The 18,820-nt window shown below is 36.2% G+C and overlaps 1 protein-coding gene across 1 annotated transcript in view; it reads left to right on the top strand.

The window, feature by feature from the left end:
* The window catches only part of LOC123253670 (casein kinase I-like), a 40,987-nt gene extending 22,339 nt beyond the window's left edge, over positions 1 to 18,648 (top strand). The window contains exons 3-4 of the mRNA XM_044682824.1: positions 10,071 to 11,061; positions 18,557 to 18,648. Of these exons, the coding sequence (XP_044538759.1) occupies positions 10,071 to 11,061; positions 18,557 to 18,648 (1,083 nt within the window). The remainder of the gene's footprint in view (positions 1 to 10,070; positions 11,062 to 18,556) is intronic.
* The last annotated feature ends 172 nt before the right edge of the window (positions 18,649 to 18,820 follow it).

Genomic DNA, 18,820 nt, shown 5'->3' with positions numbered 1-18,820 from the left:
GCCGTTTCTAGCACATGTTGCTATGGTATTTAATAACCATTTTAGCTGGCATGTAAACACTCGAACAGATTCACAATTCCGTTCTGAATACTAACACCCACATAAACCTATGCATTTTCCCTGCATACAAAAAGATATCTGAGACATATCTGAATAATTAAACAGTAGGATATGTTTTCTTTGTCATTTTTCTAGGCAAAAAAAAAAAAGAAAAAAATCTGCACTTAAGTTTTTTATTAAGCACCTACTATGTGTCAGGTTAAGCACTAAGAATACAAGAGCAAAAAAGTTTCTGCTCATACGCCAGTGGAATGAACACTTGACTTCAAGTCATGAGAGATGTGGGTTTGAATCCTGGCTTTAATGCTTATTTATTGTGTCCAGGGATAAGCCCCTTAGCATGTCTGAGCCCATTTCTTCATTTGTAAAATGGGAGTGAGAATACCATTAGTACCTACTTTATAGATTTGGTAGCTCTCAAGAGGTAATATATTGAAAGCATTTTGCAAACTAAAAAGCACTATCAGAATGCCATGCCTCTTGAGGAAAGGGAAGTAGCTTTAAGGGCCAATCACACACATTATCAGAGAGAGCCAACCAACTATGTGATATGTGTTGAGGCATTTCCAAGGGTTCCTCCCCTTGCAGTGTCTACCCCACTGGCCTTGTCATCAAGTCTGAAGTCGCTCTTTTGTGTTGTATACCACATGTCTTGAAAGCTTCTGTTAAAATGTGACTCCTTTACATTTGGGGATGAAAATATACCACAGCATGGAATAATTTATCAAATGAACTAAATGTGACTAAGCACGAAAAGAATTGGAAACAGGGAAGTTTTGACTTGGATAGGAAAATAGTACCTTCTAGAAGGTAGGCACACTATTGTCAAGGTCCAGGAGTTCAGGGGCCAAGTAGACCCTTGTTGTGAGGTAAAAATGAGGTAATAGACGAAAATACTGCAGAGCTTTTTTTCTCCTCTTTTGTGAACTAGACAGAAGAAAAGCTTTTCCGCATAGAGCATTTCTGTCATAAAAATAAAATGTGTGAAAAGTACATCAGTGCCTCAGTTTCCCACTTTTGTAAAATGGACAGGACAACAGTAGACCCTTCACAGTATAGGTATATGTGAATATTGAAATATATATATGAAAAATACTTAGAGTTTCAGTTTTCTCTTTTATGAAATGGACAACAAAACAATGTCCCTTTCTTAACCTGTATCTTGTAAGATAAAAAATGAGGTAATAGATGACAAGTACATCAAAGCTCAGTTTCCTCTTTTGTAGAATGGACACGACAGCAATGTGTCCCCTTCCTCTCAAGAGAATTTTTGTGAGGTAAAACTAATACTATATAGAAATTACCTCAAAGTATAAGTTTCCTTCTAAAAAAGAATGACTCCAAAGCCAGTTTGTGAGCCATGAGTGGATATGTAGAGTACCTTCAAACGGCAGTTTTCAGTTTTGAAAATTATAACTTGTAATAGTAACCCCCTCCTCACCATAATGTTGTGATATGAGACATGACTCAGCACATAGATCCTCTTTCTTAAAAAAGAAATGACCTTCCTCAGATTATGTGAAGGACAAATGATATAATATATGAATAATACATTATAACTTTAGTTTGTTTTTAAAAATGAAAATGACAAAAAGGCACCTTCAGAACTGAATTATTATGAGGTAAAATGATGACAAAATGGAAAGTACTTCAGAGATTCAGTTGACTCTTTCCTAAAACATATATGACAGCAGTGACCTCTCCCTCAGAGAGCTGCAGTGAGGTAAAAATGATGTAATGCTGCACACAAAAATACTAAAGAGTTTTATCCCTCCCTTCTAAAAATGGCCAAAAGAACATGAACCCGGAGAGTTTTGTGAGGTAAAAATGAGGTAAAATATGAATAGTAACTTAGAGCCTCAGTTTCCCCTTTTGTAAAATTGATGTGACTACAATGGGCACTTCTTCCTAGAGTTTTTCAGAGGTAAAAATGAGGTAATGTATAGAAATGACCTTAAAGTGTCAATTTTCTTTCTATCTTAGAAAGGAAATAGCTAAAATGTTCCTTGCAGAGAGTTCTGATGGTGATTCAAGGAGGAAATCTATGAAATAAACTTCAGAACATTAGTTTCCCCTTCTGGAAAATGGACATGATAGAAATGGCCCCTTCCTCACATGGTTGTTTCCAGACAAAAGTGGGTTAATATATGGAAAATAATTCAAATTTTGTTTGCTCTTCTGTAAAAAGAGAAGTGACAATATAGACAGGTCATAACAGGATAGCTCTGAGACAGAAGTGAGACAATTATGAAAATAATCCAGAGCTTCATCTGTCTAAATTGTGGAAAAAAAAACAATGGCCATTTCTTAGAGTTTTTATGAAAGGCAAATGAGTTAATTTATAAATAGTACCACAGAATTTTAATTTCTTCTTCTTTTAAATGCACATGGAAACAGTTACAGGAATTTCATGAAGTATAAATGGCATAATAAAGAAAAAGTACCTCAACAGTTCATATTCTGGTTTTTATAGATGCAGATGACAACAGTGGACCCTTCCTCAGAGAGTCTCTATGTAGCATGAATGAGGTATAATATATGAAAGATCCCTGAGGAAAATAAATTACTCTTTGGGAAAATAGGATAATAATGGTTTACTTATCAGGATTGTCTTCAGTTAAAACTGGAAAGTACTACAAAATTTCAGTTTAATTTTTCCATAAATGTTGATGACAACAAAGGCCACATCAGAGAGATTTTTGTCAAGTAAGAAGGACAAAACATGAACAGTACCTGATGAATTTATTTTTCTCTTTAGAAAAAATGACAAGACAAAAATGGCACATCCTGACAACAATAATGTAGGATAAAAATAAGTTTTCTCTATTGAAAAATAGACCCTCCCTAAAAGGATTTTAAAAGTAGGTGATATGTCAAAAGTAATTCAGAGTATTAGTTTCCTCTTTAATAAAAGGAAAATAACTCAGTGCATGTTTTTTTTAGAAGTGACATTTGAGAAAACAATGAAGTAATATTTGAAAAGTCCTTCAGAACTTTTTCTTCTTTGTCTTTTGTAAAACTGGTATCAAAGCAATAGTTGGTCAAGCGTGTAAAAAAGTTATAAGTACTGTTAGATATAAATAAGGTAAGGTATGAAAGAAGTTTATTTTCTTCTATTGTAAAACAGACAGAAGGACAATAAGCCTCCCTCAGATAGTTTTTGTGAGGTAAAAATGGAGAAATCTATTAAGAGTACCTCAAGTGATTGATTCTGTGTCCCCTTCTAAAAATAATTATGAAAATAGTGGACTCTTACTCAAAGGATATTGGTGAGGGGAAAAATGAGATAAGAAAAATAGACAGTTTTTGGATAGAAGAAGAAGAGATAGGGTTTTTTTGGAAGGGGATGAAAATAAAGTCATCTTTTCAAAATGCCACAAGTATATTAGTTTTCTCTTTGTAAAATAAACATGGCAACAGTGGCCCTTCCCCAGATGTATTTTTGTGAGATAATATTTGAGGTAAAAAATGTGAAGGATCTATCCAAGAGCTTTCATACATTCTAGAAGTGGACACAACAAGCACCATCCCTTCTTCAGCATGTTTTTCTAAAGTAAAATTGAGTTAATGTAAAAATTACCTCAGTACTTCAATTTCCACTTTTGAAAATTGGACAGGAAAATAATGAACCTTTCCTCCTGAGATTTTTATGAGATAAAAAGTGTGGTAATGTTGCCAACTGGTTTGTTCACAAGAAAGTGATCCAGTGAGAAAGCCTTCCCCCTTAGAGACATTTTGTGAAGTAAAACGAGGTGATAGGAAGAAAAGTCAGAATTTTATATTTTTGACTTTTGCAAAACTGATATCAAAGCAGTAGTTGGGCACTCATGCAGAAAATTTGGATGAGCTGTGAGGTAAACACATTGTAAAGTATGAAAGAAGTTTATTTTCTTCTACTCTAAAGCAGAAAGACAATAAGCTTTCCTCAGATAGTTTTTTGAGGTAAAAATAGGGAAATCTGTGAAAAGTACATCAAGTGCTTCTGTGTCCTTTTTTATACAATAGTTATGAAAATAGAGGACCACTACTCAAAGGACACTTGTGAGGTAACAATAAAGATAAAATTGGAAAAGTTTCCATGGACCCTTTTTCATGTCAAAAATACCTCAGAACTTTATCTTCTCCTTTAGTAAACCTCAAATGAAAAAAACAGTGGTCATTCCTTCACGTTGGAAGGGTAGAATTGCTCTGAGGTAATATGTGAAAATATCTTAGAAGTTTTTTTCTTGATTACACAATAGACAGAAGAATAGATAGTTTCTTTTTTTTTTTAAATTTTAAACCCTTAACTTCTGTGTATTGACTTATAGGTGGAAGATTGGCAAGGGTAGGTAATGGGGGTCAAGTGACTTGCCCAGGGTCACACAGCTGGGAAGTGTCTGAGGCCGGATTTGAACCTAGGACCTCCTGTCTCTAGGCCTGGCTCTCAATCCACTGAGCTACCCAGCTGCCCCTAGATAGTTTCTTGATAGATCATCAAATAGGATTTCTTGAGGGTGGGTGTATAAAAATAAAGTCATCTTTTTAAAATACCTCAAATACATTCATTTCCTATTTGTCAAATAGACATGGTAAAAATGGCCCTTTTATAGAAGTTTTTTATGAGGTAACATTTGAGGTAAAAAATATGAAGGATCTATCTAAGAGGTTCTATACATTTTAGAAATGGAGACAGCAAGCACCATCCATTTCTCAGCGTGTTTTTGTGAAGTAAAAATGAGGTAACATAAAAATTACCTGAGTACTTCAGTTTCCACTATTGAAACTAGGACAGAAAAATAATGAATTCTTTTTCCTCAGACTTTTATGTGGTAAAAGGTGTGATAATAATGGGGAATTGTTTTTTTTTTTGAAAAGAAAGTCACCCAGTGAACAAGCCTTCAGCTTACAGATTCTTTGCGAGGGAAAAAAGTTATATGAAAAAAAAGACCTTCAGAACTTTATATTCTTGGTCTTTTGCAAAACTGATATTGAAGCAATGATTGGTCACTAATATAGAAACATTAGAAGTGCTGTGAGGTAAAAATAAGTTAAGGTATAAAAAAAGTTTATTTTCTTCTACTCTAAAACAGACAGAAGGACAATAAGCCTTCCTCAGATAGTTTTTATGAGGTAAAAATGGAGAAAACTGTGAAAAGTATTTCAAGTGTTTGTGTCCTCCTTTATAAAACAGAGGATTGTTACTCAAAGGACATTGGTCAGGTAAAAATAAGGTTATGTTGGAAAAAAGTTTCTCTGGACCCTTTCCTCATATGACAATGATCTTCTCCTTTAGTAAATCTCAAATGAAAAAAACAAGTCATTCCTTCACATTGGAAGGGTAGAAGTGCTCTGAGGTATAAAATGAAGTAATATATGAAAATATCTTAGAAGTTTATTTTCCTTGATTATAAATTAGAAAGAAGAATAGATAGTTTTTGAAAAAGAAGAAGAGAGGAGTTTTCTTGGGGTGTGCTAAAAATAAAGTCACATTTGAAAAAATAGCTTATTATATTAGTTTCCTTTTTGTCAAATGGATATGGCACAATGGTCCTTCCCCAAAGGTATTTTTGTGAAGTAACATTTGAAGTAAAAAATGTGAAGGATCAATCCAAAAGCTTCCTTGCATTCTAGAAGTGGAGACAATAAGCTCCATCCATTCCTCAGCATATTTTTGTGAAGTAAAAATGAGGTAACATAAAAATTATCTTATTGCCTCGGTTTCAACTTTTGAAAATTGGACAGGACAATAATGAATCCTTTCTCCTCAGATTTTTATGTGGTAAAAGGTATGGTAATATTGGCAATTGGTTTCTTAAAAAGAAAGTCACCCAGTGAACAGGCCTTCTCCTCAGAGGCTCTTTGTGAGGGAAAGTGAGGTGATATGAAAAAAGTGCTTCAGAACTTTATCTTTCTGTCTTTTGCAAAATAGTTATAGAAGCAAGGGTTGGTCATTCATATAGAAGGGTTGGAAGTGCTGAAACCTAAAACTAAGGTAAGGTATGAAAGACGTTTATTTTCTTTGACTGTAAAACAGACAGAAAACAATGAGCTTTCCTCAGATAGTTTTTTGAGATAAAAATAGGGAAATCTATGAAAAGTATCTTATGTGTTTCTGTCTCCTCTTTTATAAATTATTTACGAAAGTAGTGGATTGTTACTCAAAGGACATTAGTGATATCAAAATAAGGTAATATTGGAAAACATTGACCCTATCCTCATATGAAAAGTACCTCAGAACTTTATCTTCACATTTAGTGAACCTCAAATGAAAAACAGTGCTTATTCCTTCATGTTGGAAGGGTAGAATTTCTCTGAGGTAAAAAATGAACATATGAATTTAGAATTGGTTTCTTCACAAGAAAGTGATCCAGTGAGTAAACCTTCCTCTCAGAGACTCTTTTGTGAGGTAACATGAGGTGATATGAAAAGAAGTCCTTCAGAACTTTACCTTTTCATCTTTTGCAATGCTGATATCAAATCAACGGTTGACACATATAGAAAGTTTGGAAGGATTGTGATGTAAAAACAAGGTAAGGTAGAAAAGAACTTTATTTTCTTTTACTGTAAAACAGATGGAAAGCCAATAAGCCTGCCTCAGTTTTTTTGATGTAAAAATGGGGAAAACTATGAAAAGTACCATAACTGCTTCTGGGTCCTCTTTTATAAAATACTTGTGAAAATAGTGGAAACTTACTGAAAGGATATTGGTGATGTAAAATATAGGAAAATGGTTTCCATGGACTCTTTGCTCATGTGAAATGAATCTCAGAAATTTATCTTCTTCTCTAAACCTGAAATGAAAAACAGTGATCATTCCTTCATGTTTGGAAGGGTAGAAATGCTCTGAAGTAAAAAATGAGGTAATAAGTGAAAATATCGTAGAAGTTTATTTTCCTTGATTATACAATAGACAGAAGAATAGATGGTTTCCTTATATAAGAAGATCAGCTAGGATCTCGGGGTGGGGGGGGCGATAAAATGAAATCATCTTTAAAAATACCTCAAGTACATTAATTTCCTCTTTGTCAAATGGACATAGCTGCAATATCCCTTTACCCAGAAGTATTTTTTGAGGTAACATTTGAGGTAAAAATATAATGAATCTTTTCCTTACATTCTAGAGGTGGAGACAACAAGCACCAACCCTTCCTCAGCATATTTTTGTGAAGTAAAAATGAGGTAACATAAGAATTACCTTAGTACTTCAGTATCTACTTTTGAAAATTGGACAGGAAAATAATGAACCCTTCCCTCCCTAGATTTTTATGAGGTAAAAAGTGTGGTAATATTGGCAATCAGTTTCTTCAAAAGAAAGTGACCCATTGAGCAAGTCATCTCCTCAGAGAGTCTTTGTGGGGGGAAATGAGGCGATATGAAAAAAAAAAAAAGTCCTTCAACTTTATCTTTTTGTCTTTTGCAAAATTGATATGAAAGGATTGTCTGGTCACTCATATAGAAAGGTTGGAAGTGCTGTGACAGAAAAATAATGTAAGGTATGAAAGAAGTTAATTTTCTTCTACTTTAAAACAGACTAAAAGACAATAAGCCTTCTTTAGATAGTTTTTTGAGTTAAAAATGGGGAAATCTATGAAAAGTATCTCAAGTGCTTCTGTGTCCTCCATTATAAAATAGTTGTGAAAATAGAGGATTCTTACTCACAAGACTTGTGTGAGATAAGAATAAGGTAATACTGGAAGACAGTTTTCATGGACCCTTTCCTCATATGAAAAGTTCTTCCTTCTTTACTTTCCCCTTTAGTAAAACTGAAATGAAAAAAAAAAACAATGGTCATTCCTTCATGTTGGAAGGATAGAATTACTCTGAGGTAATATGTGAGAATATCTTAGAAGTGTATTTTCCTTGATTATACAGTAGACAGAAGGATAAATAGTTCCTTGATAAAAGAATATCAGATTGGATGGGGGGAGGATAAAAATTAAGTCATCTTTAAAAATACCTCAAATGCCTTAATTTCCTCTTTGTCAAATGGACATGGTAACAGTGACCCTTCCCCAGAAGTAATTTTGTGAGGTAACATTTGAGGTAAAAAATGTGAAGAATCTACAAGCATTATCCCTACCTCAAATGAATTGGGGCACTTCATAAAACGAGTCCAGACACCCAGAAGTTCAAATTAATGGAACTAATATTTATTTATCTATTGATTAATAAATGAAGCTACTGGCCAGGGCAGACTTTCCTAGTGAAAGCTGCCCTGAACTGAAGTTACAGACAATTTTTATAGGGTAACATAGGTGTAAGAGGTAATATACAACGTTGAAAATGATATATTGCTTTAAGTAATACCACGAGTGAGATATAGCCTTAGTGACCAGGGCAGAATGACCAGAGCAAGCAAGCCTTATACAGAAGCCAGATGTGCCATTAGCAGGGGTGGACAGGACATTCCATGGTATATCTTATCCTATACTGGATTTATCTCTTCCTTAAGGAGTCATCCTCTGGGGCACATTGACCATATGTTGTTTCTGACTTTCCCCTGAGAAGGCACATTCCTGATGCCTGCTTGCTACAAGGAAAAGTAGGCTTATTGATTTAGCCAATTGATCAGGGACTTAGTTTTATTTCACTTCACAACGTGTTTTTGTGAAGTGAAAATGAGGTAACATAAAAATTGCCTCAGTACTTAAGTTTACTCTTCTGAAAATTGGACAGGAAAATAATAAAACCCTTCCCTCCTTAGATATTTATGAGGTTAAGTGTGGTAATATTGGCAATTGGTTTCTTCACAAGAAAGTGACCCTGTAAGCGAGCCTTCCCCTCAAAGGCTCTTTGTGAGGTAACATGAGGCGATATGAAAAAAAGTCCTTCAGAACTTTATCTTCTCCCTTGGCAAAACTGACAGTGAGTTTTTAGTGAGGTGTAAAATATGAATTCACTTTCTCATTTTCATTTTTCAACTTAATAAAATGAACATGGCCACACTGGGCCTTCCCTCAGAGTATTTCTGGGGTTAAAATATGTTAATATATGAAAAATATGAGAGAGCTTCATTGTCTTTTGTGAGGTATGACTTTACAGTAGCCCTTTCTTTACCTGGTTGTTGTAGGGCAAAAATAGGATAATGTATGAAAAATACTTTAATGTTTGTTTTCTCATTTATAAAATGGACATTACAACAGCGATACCTTCCTCAGAGTATTTCTGGGATAAAAATCAGGTCATATACAGGAATTGTACCTCAAATCCTCTTTGCTCTACTTTAAAAAGCAACCAAAAAGGCTCCTTTCTCACAATTTTGTTTCAAGGACTAAATCACCTAAGTTATATAAACTTTTCTTCGATGTGAACTATTATTTTGGTTCTCGGGATATATTTTATCCCCAGCTCGTTGATACACGTTCTGTACAAATCCCAGATCGCCTCATTTATCTTAGATAAATATGCCCCCTTTCCTTTCCTATTCTCTGCTATATCCCCATTCAATATTTATTTTGCTTGGAGGAGAGATGGGCCGAAAAATGAGTTTAGTATGCATTTTGTCCCTCTGTGTTCTATTCTCCCACCCTATTTACTCTCTATTTCCGGTTTGTTTGGTTTTTTTTTTAAGACTTGCTCTCCTTTTTTGGTGTGTTCCTTAGAGCTTTCCTACCCTGACAGCACTAGGCAGGGAAATTGGTTTCATTAGACACTTTTTTTCTACACATAATAGTGGCTTCATTGTAGCCTGTGGCGGTAATAAGTTCAAAGGCTCTCCTGGAGGGCACAGAATGGCTGCGGTGGGCGGGGCTTAGGTTAAAGCCGCCTATTGTGACGTAGGGCGCGCATTTTGACGCAGACCAGCCTTATTTAAGCGTTGGCGGTCATTCTCTCTGAGGGAGAGCTGCTGGGGTGGTGCTGGTTGGACGTCGCATCTCAGTCTTCGGCTGGTCGCGTAAATTTTTTTCTCTTATTTTACCTCAAAAAACCCCTAAAAACTAAAGATAACCCTTTAACTCCTCAATTCCTGCACCCCCCCTCTCCTCCTCTACCTCTTTCCGCTCTATATCTGCCTTCTTAATTTCTAGGAATTGTTAGTCATGTCTGAGGAAATTTTTGCCATGGCTTGCAACGGTTTATTAAGGGATGAGTTTATTGTGGGAGAGAAATATAGGTTAATGAGAAAAATTGGGTCCGGTGCTTTCGGAGAAATCTTTTTGGCAACCAATATACAAACAGGCCAAGATGTAGCCGTGAAACTTGAATCTCAGAATAACAAGCACCCGCAGTTGTTGTATGAGAGTAAGGTGTATATGATCCTTCAGGATGGGGTGGGCATCCCCAACGTTCGCTGGTTTGGGCAAGAGAAAAATTACAATGCTCTCGTTATGGATTTACTGGGGCCCAGTTTAGAAGACCTTTTTAATTACTGCTCTCGTAAATTCAGTTTGAAGACCGTCCTGATGTTAGCTGACCAGATGATTACCAGACTGGAATACTTGCATAGTAAGAATTTCATACATAGAGACATCAAACCTGATAACTTCCTGATGGGTATGGGCCGCCATCGCAATAAGGTATTTCTCATTGATTTTGGTTTAGCCAAAAAATATAGAGATGCTAATACCAAAGAGCATATCCAATACCGGGAAGATAAAAATCTAACTGGCACTGCTAGGTATGCCAGCATTAATGCCCACCTTGGAATAGAGCAGAGCCGCAGAGATGATCTCGAGTCTCTTGGGTATGTGCTAATGTATTTCAACATGACAAACCTTCCCTGGCAAGGTTTGAGGGGGGCAGCAAACAAGATGCAGAAATACGAAAAGATTAGTGAAAAAAAGATGGCCACCCCTGTGGAAGTCTTGTGCCAGGGCTTTCCACCAGAATTTGCTGCATACTTAAATTACTGCCGCGCTTTGCGCTTTGAGGAGACCCCAGATTATTCGTATCTGAGACAACTATTCAGAGTCCTTTTCAGATCACTGCCCCAGCCACACCAGCAGGGTGATTATACTTTTGACTGGACCATTCTGAAGCACAGAGCACAGATGGCAGGTCTTCCTGCTGGGCTGTTTGGTCAGGGTCACTTCTCTATAGATTTCTAAGCAGAGAGAAGAAATTGTTATTCTAGTTCTAATTTTTTTTAAATGAGGATTTTTTTTTCAATTTGTTGGAGCAACTGTTGACTTGTTAAGAACTTTTCATTCAAAAGCAAAAAAACCAGCTTAATTTCAGAAACCAAAATAAGAACTTTATTTTTTTTCTGAGAGCAAAAAAAAAGTAAAAAAGAAATTAAAAAAGAAAAAAAAGAAAAAAAAAGAAAAAAGAAGAAAAAAAGAAGAAAAATCTTAATTTCAGAAAACAAACAAAAAAAAAAGGAACTTAATTTCAGTGTAAACTGTTTCCTGGGTAAACAAGATCTTTTGGGCCCCAGACTCCATCAATTTTTCTAAACTTGCATTGAAAAGGTGGTTCTTTGGTTCTAGAAATACAAGAACATTATGGACTTTTTCAAATGGTTAGGGCAAAATTTTACAACTTAATTTTTGTATTAACTGGCACTGGGTATCCTGAGGTAGACACGTAGTGTCTAGTTTTCTTTTGTATTTTTTCCAAGTGCAAAAGTTTGACAAAGGTCATTTTGGAACTATACTGCTTTGAGACCTAATTCAAAAGAACTATATAAGCAATCTTTAACCTCATTTGGAATGTTTCTTTATCTACCTGCAATTGGACACTTATTTTTTCCCCTCTCCCTGAAGTTTGGAAATGGTAAACCAAAACCTCCTTAAACTTGCTCAATTATATACCTGCTAGTCAGCAGCAAGAGAAGCCATTTGGGATTTTTTTTTGGGGGGGGGTGAGGATCTGAAAGACTGTCCCACTTAGTGTGCTACAAAAAAAGAACTTATTGACTGCTAGATGACCTCTTAGAACTCCATCATCTCTACAACATCCCTGGTATACGGTAGAAAAACAGCATATTTGCCGCAGAAATTTACTGAGCATCATACAGGTGAACCATTATGTAAGTACTTTTAGTGAATATAATCTCTGCAAAAAATGATCTTAAATAGAAGCTTTTTAAAAAATAGTTAATTGAAAAAGTAATTTTCTTTAAGAAAAAATAATAACTTGCTAATTTATAAGAGGATCAGCATGGGACATTGATCATGTTCTTTGCAGATCACTTTAGATTTAGTGCTGTTACTCTTTTCCTTTGGGAGGGGCATTTTTTTTTCTACCTCAGTGGAGTAGGTGTAGTCGCTTTAAAATATGTGTATAGGTCATGGATATACAATAGAAAAGTAGCATATTTGCTCTAGAAATATGCTAAATATCATATAATTGAACTATTCGGTAAGATTTTGGTAAATGTAATTTCTGAAAATGTTTTTACTTAAATGGAAATTTTTTAAAGTTAATGTAAAAATTAATTTTCCAAAGGAAAGAAAAAAACAGGTTTTGCTAGTTTAGGAGAAGATCAGCTTTCCATAACTTTAATAGATTGTTTTAGGGACATGGATTATTTTCCTTTGCAGATCATTTTTGCCTTAGTGTTGTTACTCTTAACTTTGGGGGCATGCTTTAAAATATGTGTGTATACATATATATATACACACACATATATACATACATGTGTGGATATATATATATATACACATATGTGTGAATAGGTCTTGCTGCATCTCACTGCCTGGTACTGTACCTGTCAGGATTTGATGCAGGTAGTCCCAGTTTTGCTAGTGAATGAACAGCTATACTGATTTGCTCTGGTCTTTTAGAAAATTAGAACAGAAGTGTTGAAAGGCTTTTTAACAAAGGCGATTTCAACATCTTTGTGAAATGGCTATGATCAGAATGATAGGAGTTCTTAGCTTCTCTCTGTGTGGTGTTCACGTGATTGTTACTGCCAGTCCCTCCAGGCTGTCTATATGAGTGCTCTTAATCTTTTGCTCTTCCTTTATCTGTGACCCATCAGGAAGAGGGATAAAAGAAGCCCACAATTCTGATGGCTGGTAGTACACTGAACAGATCAACCTATTCATTTATAGCATGTCAGTATTAATGTAAAAAAAAAAGCAAATAAACAAACAACAACAACAAAACCCTTGCTGTCTGAAAATCCTACCCAGATACCTAATGCGTAAATGTAGAATTTGGGGCATTAACTTTGTCGAATCCTGATATATGTGAAGATCTGTTTGGTATTTCTTAATTTTATATTCTATTGTTTTCTTTATTTGAAAAATAACTCAGCGATAATTTCATGATTGCTATAGTCAGCCATTTAAGATTTATATCAGAACTCCAGTATTAATAAATAAATGAGCTCCTTGGGGATAGACAGCATTTTTAGGGATTTCTTTTTCTTTTTCATGCCCTTGCTAGTTGCTTAAAGTATTAATTGGTTTGGTTCTTAAGTAGGAAACTAGCTCCTAAAAGGTGTTTTTATGGTTTGTGTGAAAGGAATAAAAAAAGGTTTGACTTGGTAATATTAGGGGGAAAATTTCTTTTTCTGAAATATATTTATTTCTGTGGCGTGGAGAGGGTAGGGGTGAAAGTGGGAGGGTCCGAGGCATTGGGGCGGGGGGGGGGTAGGGAGGTTATAATTTGAAACAAAAGTTGTGTTATAGTCAAAGTATTGGATTTAAGACTGTAACATTTTAAAGCAAGATGCAGATATGCATCTGAAGCTGTTGCCTTTTTGTGTGCAGTTACAGGTTGAATCCCATTCATCATTGAGTCATCGTTGAGTCGTCGTTGAGTCATCATTGAGTCATCATACCTTCTCTTCAGTTTGACCAGAAGAGAACCAGAAATTGGGTGAAATCGTTATCTCCTTGCTGAAGAAGAGACCTTTAGGATAACATCTTTCCACAAAAATGATGGTTCTGCCTGAAGATCCAGCACATTAGAACTGGGTTATTTGAACACTTGTGCTGTGGCTTATTTTGCTGAATTCTAGGGTAACCAGGGACATGATGGAGGGAGGAATTTAGGAGAATTATTACTGTTTCAACCCAATGGAGGGGAAGGCCTTTTTTTTTTTTTTTTAATGTGGGGGATTTGCCTTTCTAACTTATTTGAATGTCTCTTTGGAGGGGAAAAAATAGGCTATACAAGTTTAACCTTAACCAGAAGTCTGTTTAATTTTCTTATATTATTGTACAAATGTTCTAATGATTTATACATGCATTGAAAAGGTATCATTTGTAATTTGATTTACCACCTGCTAAGAAAAAGATGTAGAGGAGTATGCTGAGGATTCAGCTTTATTTTTTTGTCAGGGGGCTTTTTGTTTTCATTTTTCGTATTTCAAGTGTGTAAGTGGTTGGATTCTCAAAGCTGTAAAAGTTCTCTCTGGGAATAAGACTTGGCAAGCATTGAAACTGTCCATTTTATGGCCGAAAGGCTTCACTAGTCCTGTGTTTTCCATTTGCTAATAGATTGCTTCAGTTTCTTTGCAGATATAGTAACCTCTAATCTGTCGCCAAGACCCCAAGTGACTAGTCTAGACCATTTTTCTATGTTGTCATCTGTCCCCCAGCCCGTGCCCAGCATAGACATCTGCCCTGTTAGGCATATTTAGAAGCATCGTTAATGTAAGTCCGGTGGTGCCTTTTATATTAAAGTCCTGAACAGGGCCTATCCCTGAACCTAGAACTAAGATTGGGAGTGGAGTTGATAGTAGTACCATGCCTGCCTGACCCTTGGGAAACTCAAGTTGTATAGAAACTGTTCAATGTTTTAAAATGTTTAATTGATAGACACAACTTTGGGAAGGCCCTTTAAACTCAGGGCAACATATTACATCAACTGCCTGTTTTGCCTTCTCTCATTTATACATAAGAAGTTGTATTTCAGCATTTGAGTGATATGAGTCAAACTATCAGACTCCAGCTGTGACGAACCCCTATTTTAAATGCTGTGATTCCATCATCGTGTCATCATTACGTAAAACTTTGCAACTTTAAGTGCATTAAGATAGAAGCCTTGTGTTGGCAAAGTACAATGTAAATTTGTCTGTAAGTAAGAGCAAAGACACATGCATTCAAGTCTCCATGGTAACAGAACAACTAGTGGTAAAGGAAAAGTCAGTTTTTCATAGATTGTAAGGAGGTAATTCTAAACATGCCTAATTTTGACTTTTGGGTTGTTTAACAACTTCAATGCTGTGGTTCCATCATTGTGTCATCATTACATAAATCTAAGATAAAAAAGCCTTGTATTGACAAAGTACAATGTAAATTTGTCTGTAAGATCATTGACAAATTCATTAAAGTATCCATGGTAACAAAACAACCAGTGGTAACTTGTGTTATTTGAAAAGTAGGTTTTTCGTAGGTCGTAAGGAGGTCATTCTAAAAACAACTAGTTTTGGCTTTGGGGTTTTTAACAACTTAAAACAGTTTGAATAGGGATGCGAAATCTATAAAAGTTGACTTAAGTATTTAACTCTTTTATATTTCTAACTTCACCAAACTGGGTATGCCCTCTGTCATTACAGCTTGCAATCTCTCCATACGTTCTTATCATGTTCCTTCCCCATATCTACATTTGGGGGGATGGGGTGGGGAGGGGACACGTGGGGGGTTATATCAGCTTAATGCTTTGGAGGCCTTTTTATCATTTTCTTGACATTCAAGGATCCCGGTGGAGCACGTGGACTATATATATGCTGATTATCTCTTTTCTTGATAAATGCCTAGGCTCCCTTTTCCAGGGGAACATCTGCCTAATGATGCCTTTTACACTGTTACTGTATACACCTCCATGGCCATCAAAGTATGGGTTGATTTAATGTGTACACTTACTGTGTTTTTCAAAAGTGTCGAATTCTCTTCTACAGCAGCTATTAGAGCATTAGCTACAATTATTTTTATGGTGGTCTTGCAAATGCAACATGAGATAATCAAATGTCTCACAAAATATTTCTTGTCCTGACTATAACTCAATCTATAAATATTAAGCACCTACCATGGGCCAGGCACTAGGCTAAGTTTTGGGGATACAAAAAAAGGCAAAAGACAGTCCCTGCCCTCACTGAGGTCACAGACTAATGGGAGAGACAACAAACTATGTATAAACAAGCTATATAAAAATAGATTAGTAGGAATAGTGGAGAAGGCACTTGAATTAAGGAGGACTAGGAAGGGTTTCTTGTAAAAAGTGTTTTTATTTTGGACTTGAAGGAAAGCAGGAGGCAGAGATGAGGAGAAAGAACCTTCTAGGCCTGCGGGTAGCCAGTGAGAGTGCCTGAAGCTAGAAGATGGAGTGTCTTGTCTGAGAACTGAAGAATAAATGGGATGGCATAAGAGGTAAGATTAGAAAGATTTATGTTGGGGGGGGGGGCGGGGGCGGGGGTGGAGGGTAGTTTATGATAGGGCTATGAAAGCCAAGCAATATTTTATGTTTGATCCTAGAGGCTAAAGGGATCCACTGGAGTTTTTTGAGTAGGGAGGTGCCATGGGCAGATCTCTGCTTTAGGAAAATCACTTTAGTGGCTGAATAGATGATGGATTGGAGTTGGGGGGTGGGACTTGAGCCTGGTGGCCCCACCAGCAGGCTATTCAAACAATCCAGGTCTGGGCTGATGAGGGCCTGCACCAGCAGGGTAGCAGGTCAAAGGAGAAAGGGGGTTGTATTCTAGGGATGTTCCATAGGTGTGTCTTGGCAGGAATCCCGTAATTTGAGAACAGTTAAATTAATATTTGTAGATGGTTTTTAGTCTGATTCATAGCACTGGCTATATCCCCTTTTATGTCACTACCCTCTCCGTCCAGGTAGAAGCCAGTGGAGGCCACACAGGACTGAGTACCTTTTTGTATTCTCTTTATTATATGGGTTGCCATAGGCAAAGAATTCATCACCAAGTGGCCAGCCTAATATTGAATCTTTTTGTACTTAGGCTCGTCCTACAAGCATATGTAGTCTTTTACAGATCCATACCGAAAGCCTTTCCAGCATTCCAGAACCTTTAAGAACCTGTATGCCTCCTGTGTGCCATGCTAAGTGATCAACATAGAATTTTCAAAGAGATTAATTCCAAATAGAAGAGCCAAAAGGGGGACGAACTTTGAGCAGTTATACAAGCAAAAGACTTTGCAGTTAAAAGGGTTTCCAATGATCTGTAAGATGGCCAAAGCAAAAGGTCTAAAAAATGTTTGTTTTTTTAAAGCAGAAGTTGTCATATTTTAAGGCATTTTAATACTTGTGAAATTCATGGAATGGACAAGAATCTTAACTAGAAAAATAATTGGGGAACCTTAAGGCATCTCAAATATTTGTCCCTAGATTAAATTAAAGAAGATGGTATTAAATGGAAAGTGGCGTTAACAGTTAACATCCCTGCCTCTCACTCTTCCTAGCCTAGTGAAAAATGTGGAGATTTTCACATGATGATTCTAAAGCTCCTTAAGAGCTTTATATTTCTAGAGACTTTTCCTTCCAAATAGATAGAAAGCCTTACCTAGACACAAATCAACTCTTTTTCTCAGTCCTAATTTATGTAAGATCTAGGAAATGAAATGCAGGCAAGGGAAAGATTCCCTGTGGGCCAAAAGCATACACAATATCCCCAGCTTCCCCCCCCTCCATTTGAAGGGAAAGGTTTAGTGTTAAATAATACCCCCCAAAGGCCTAAATTTATACTAAATTTGCATTAAGCTGAGCTGGCAATACAGTTAGATAGTGTTATAGAAATGTAATTTATGATTGGTGTATTAACTTGACACATTAAAGGAAGATACCTTAAGTTTGATTGATGAGAACATACTTAAGAAAACCTTGGGAAAAATTAAGGAGTAAAAGCTGAAGTAAATGAAATATTTGAGTGTTCTGTAGTAAACTTTGGGGTGACTCGGAGGCACTCCGTTTGGTATACAGCGTATTAGTCTTCAAATTGGCAATCAGCCAACTTCGCAGAGTTAGTTCACAATGTGTCATTGTAAAGCTCATTACTTTTCTCTGTATTAATCTTTTATTGCTGAATCTCTCCTTCTTTTCATCATATGCCCTGGCACTATTCTGGCAAATGAAAATCGTTTTATTTGACACTTTTCACATATTGATTTGGATAAAGTAGTCGTCACAAGGATTGAAAATTGGCTTGAGGGTGAAGGACTAGATACAGTCTGAGAATTGGTTGTGGATGGTAAGCATTAGATTGGATAAGAAACCAACTAGTGGAGCAAGTCTGCCTTGCAGGCAGCATGCCAGCCTGGCAGGAGAATTGAGCGGGACAGTTTAGCAATTTTTTTCTCAATTCCTTCAGCCTTCCACTAGAATACAGGCAATGGGAAATTGGGCTGAGGATGAATATCCAACATTGAGGCCCCGTTTGTTCATGTGTCCCTGAATCAGAGTTAGTTTATGTGCAGAGCTAGCTGATAAAATAGGAATCTGGTCACCAAAAAGGAAGACATGGCGAAAGGAATGCTGGGTATGAAGGTAAGTTTTAAAAGCCTCATATTTCTGAAAGATGTCTCCTTTCTCCTGCCACGATGGTCACTTGTTTCACATTCTCCATTGGATTATGATTATTTATATCTTTTTTCTCTCCTAACAGGTTCTGAACTTCACGTGGACAAGGTTGCATCTTACCCATATCTCTGTCACCTGAAACACTTGGCACTGCGTGTGGACCACATTGGCTCCTAGGTAAGTATTTCTTAAATTGAATTGCCTATAAATATAGTTATAGTGATCTATAGGGGAATGTACTATTTTATAAAACGCTTGGCATAATTTTAGAAAAATTAGGGATAGCTCAACATTTGTAAAGAGGAACAAAAATTTACAGACATAGAGATTATTCCCAAAGTCTTAGTTC

The sequence above is a fragment of the Gracilinanus agilis genome, chromosome X, assembly GCF_016433145.1.
Source record: "Gracilinanus agilis isolate LMUSP501 chromosome X, AgileGrace, whole genome shotgun sequence".
Taxonomy (NCBI): Eukaryota; Metazoa; Chordata; class Mammalia; order Didelphimorphia; family Didelphidae; genus Gracilinanus; species Gracilinanus agilis.
This window is presented reverse-complemented; position numbering and strand designations above follow the sequence as displayed.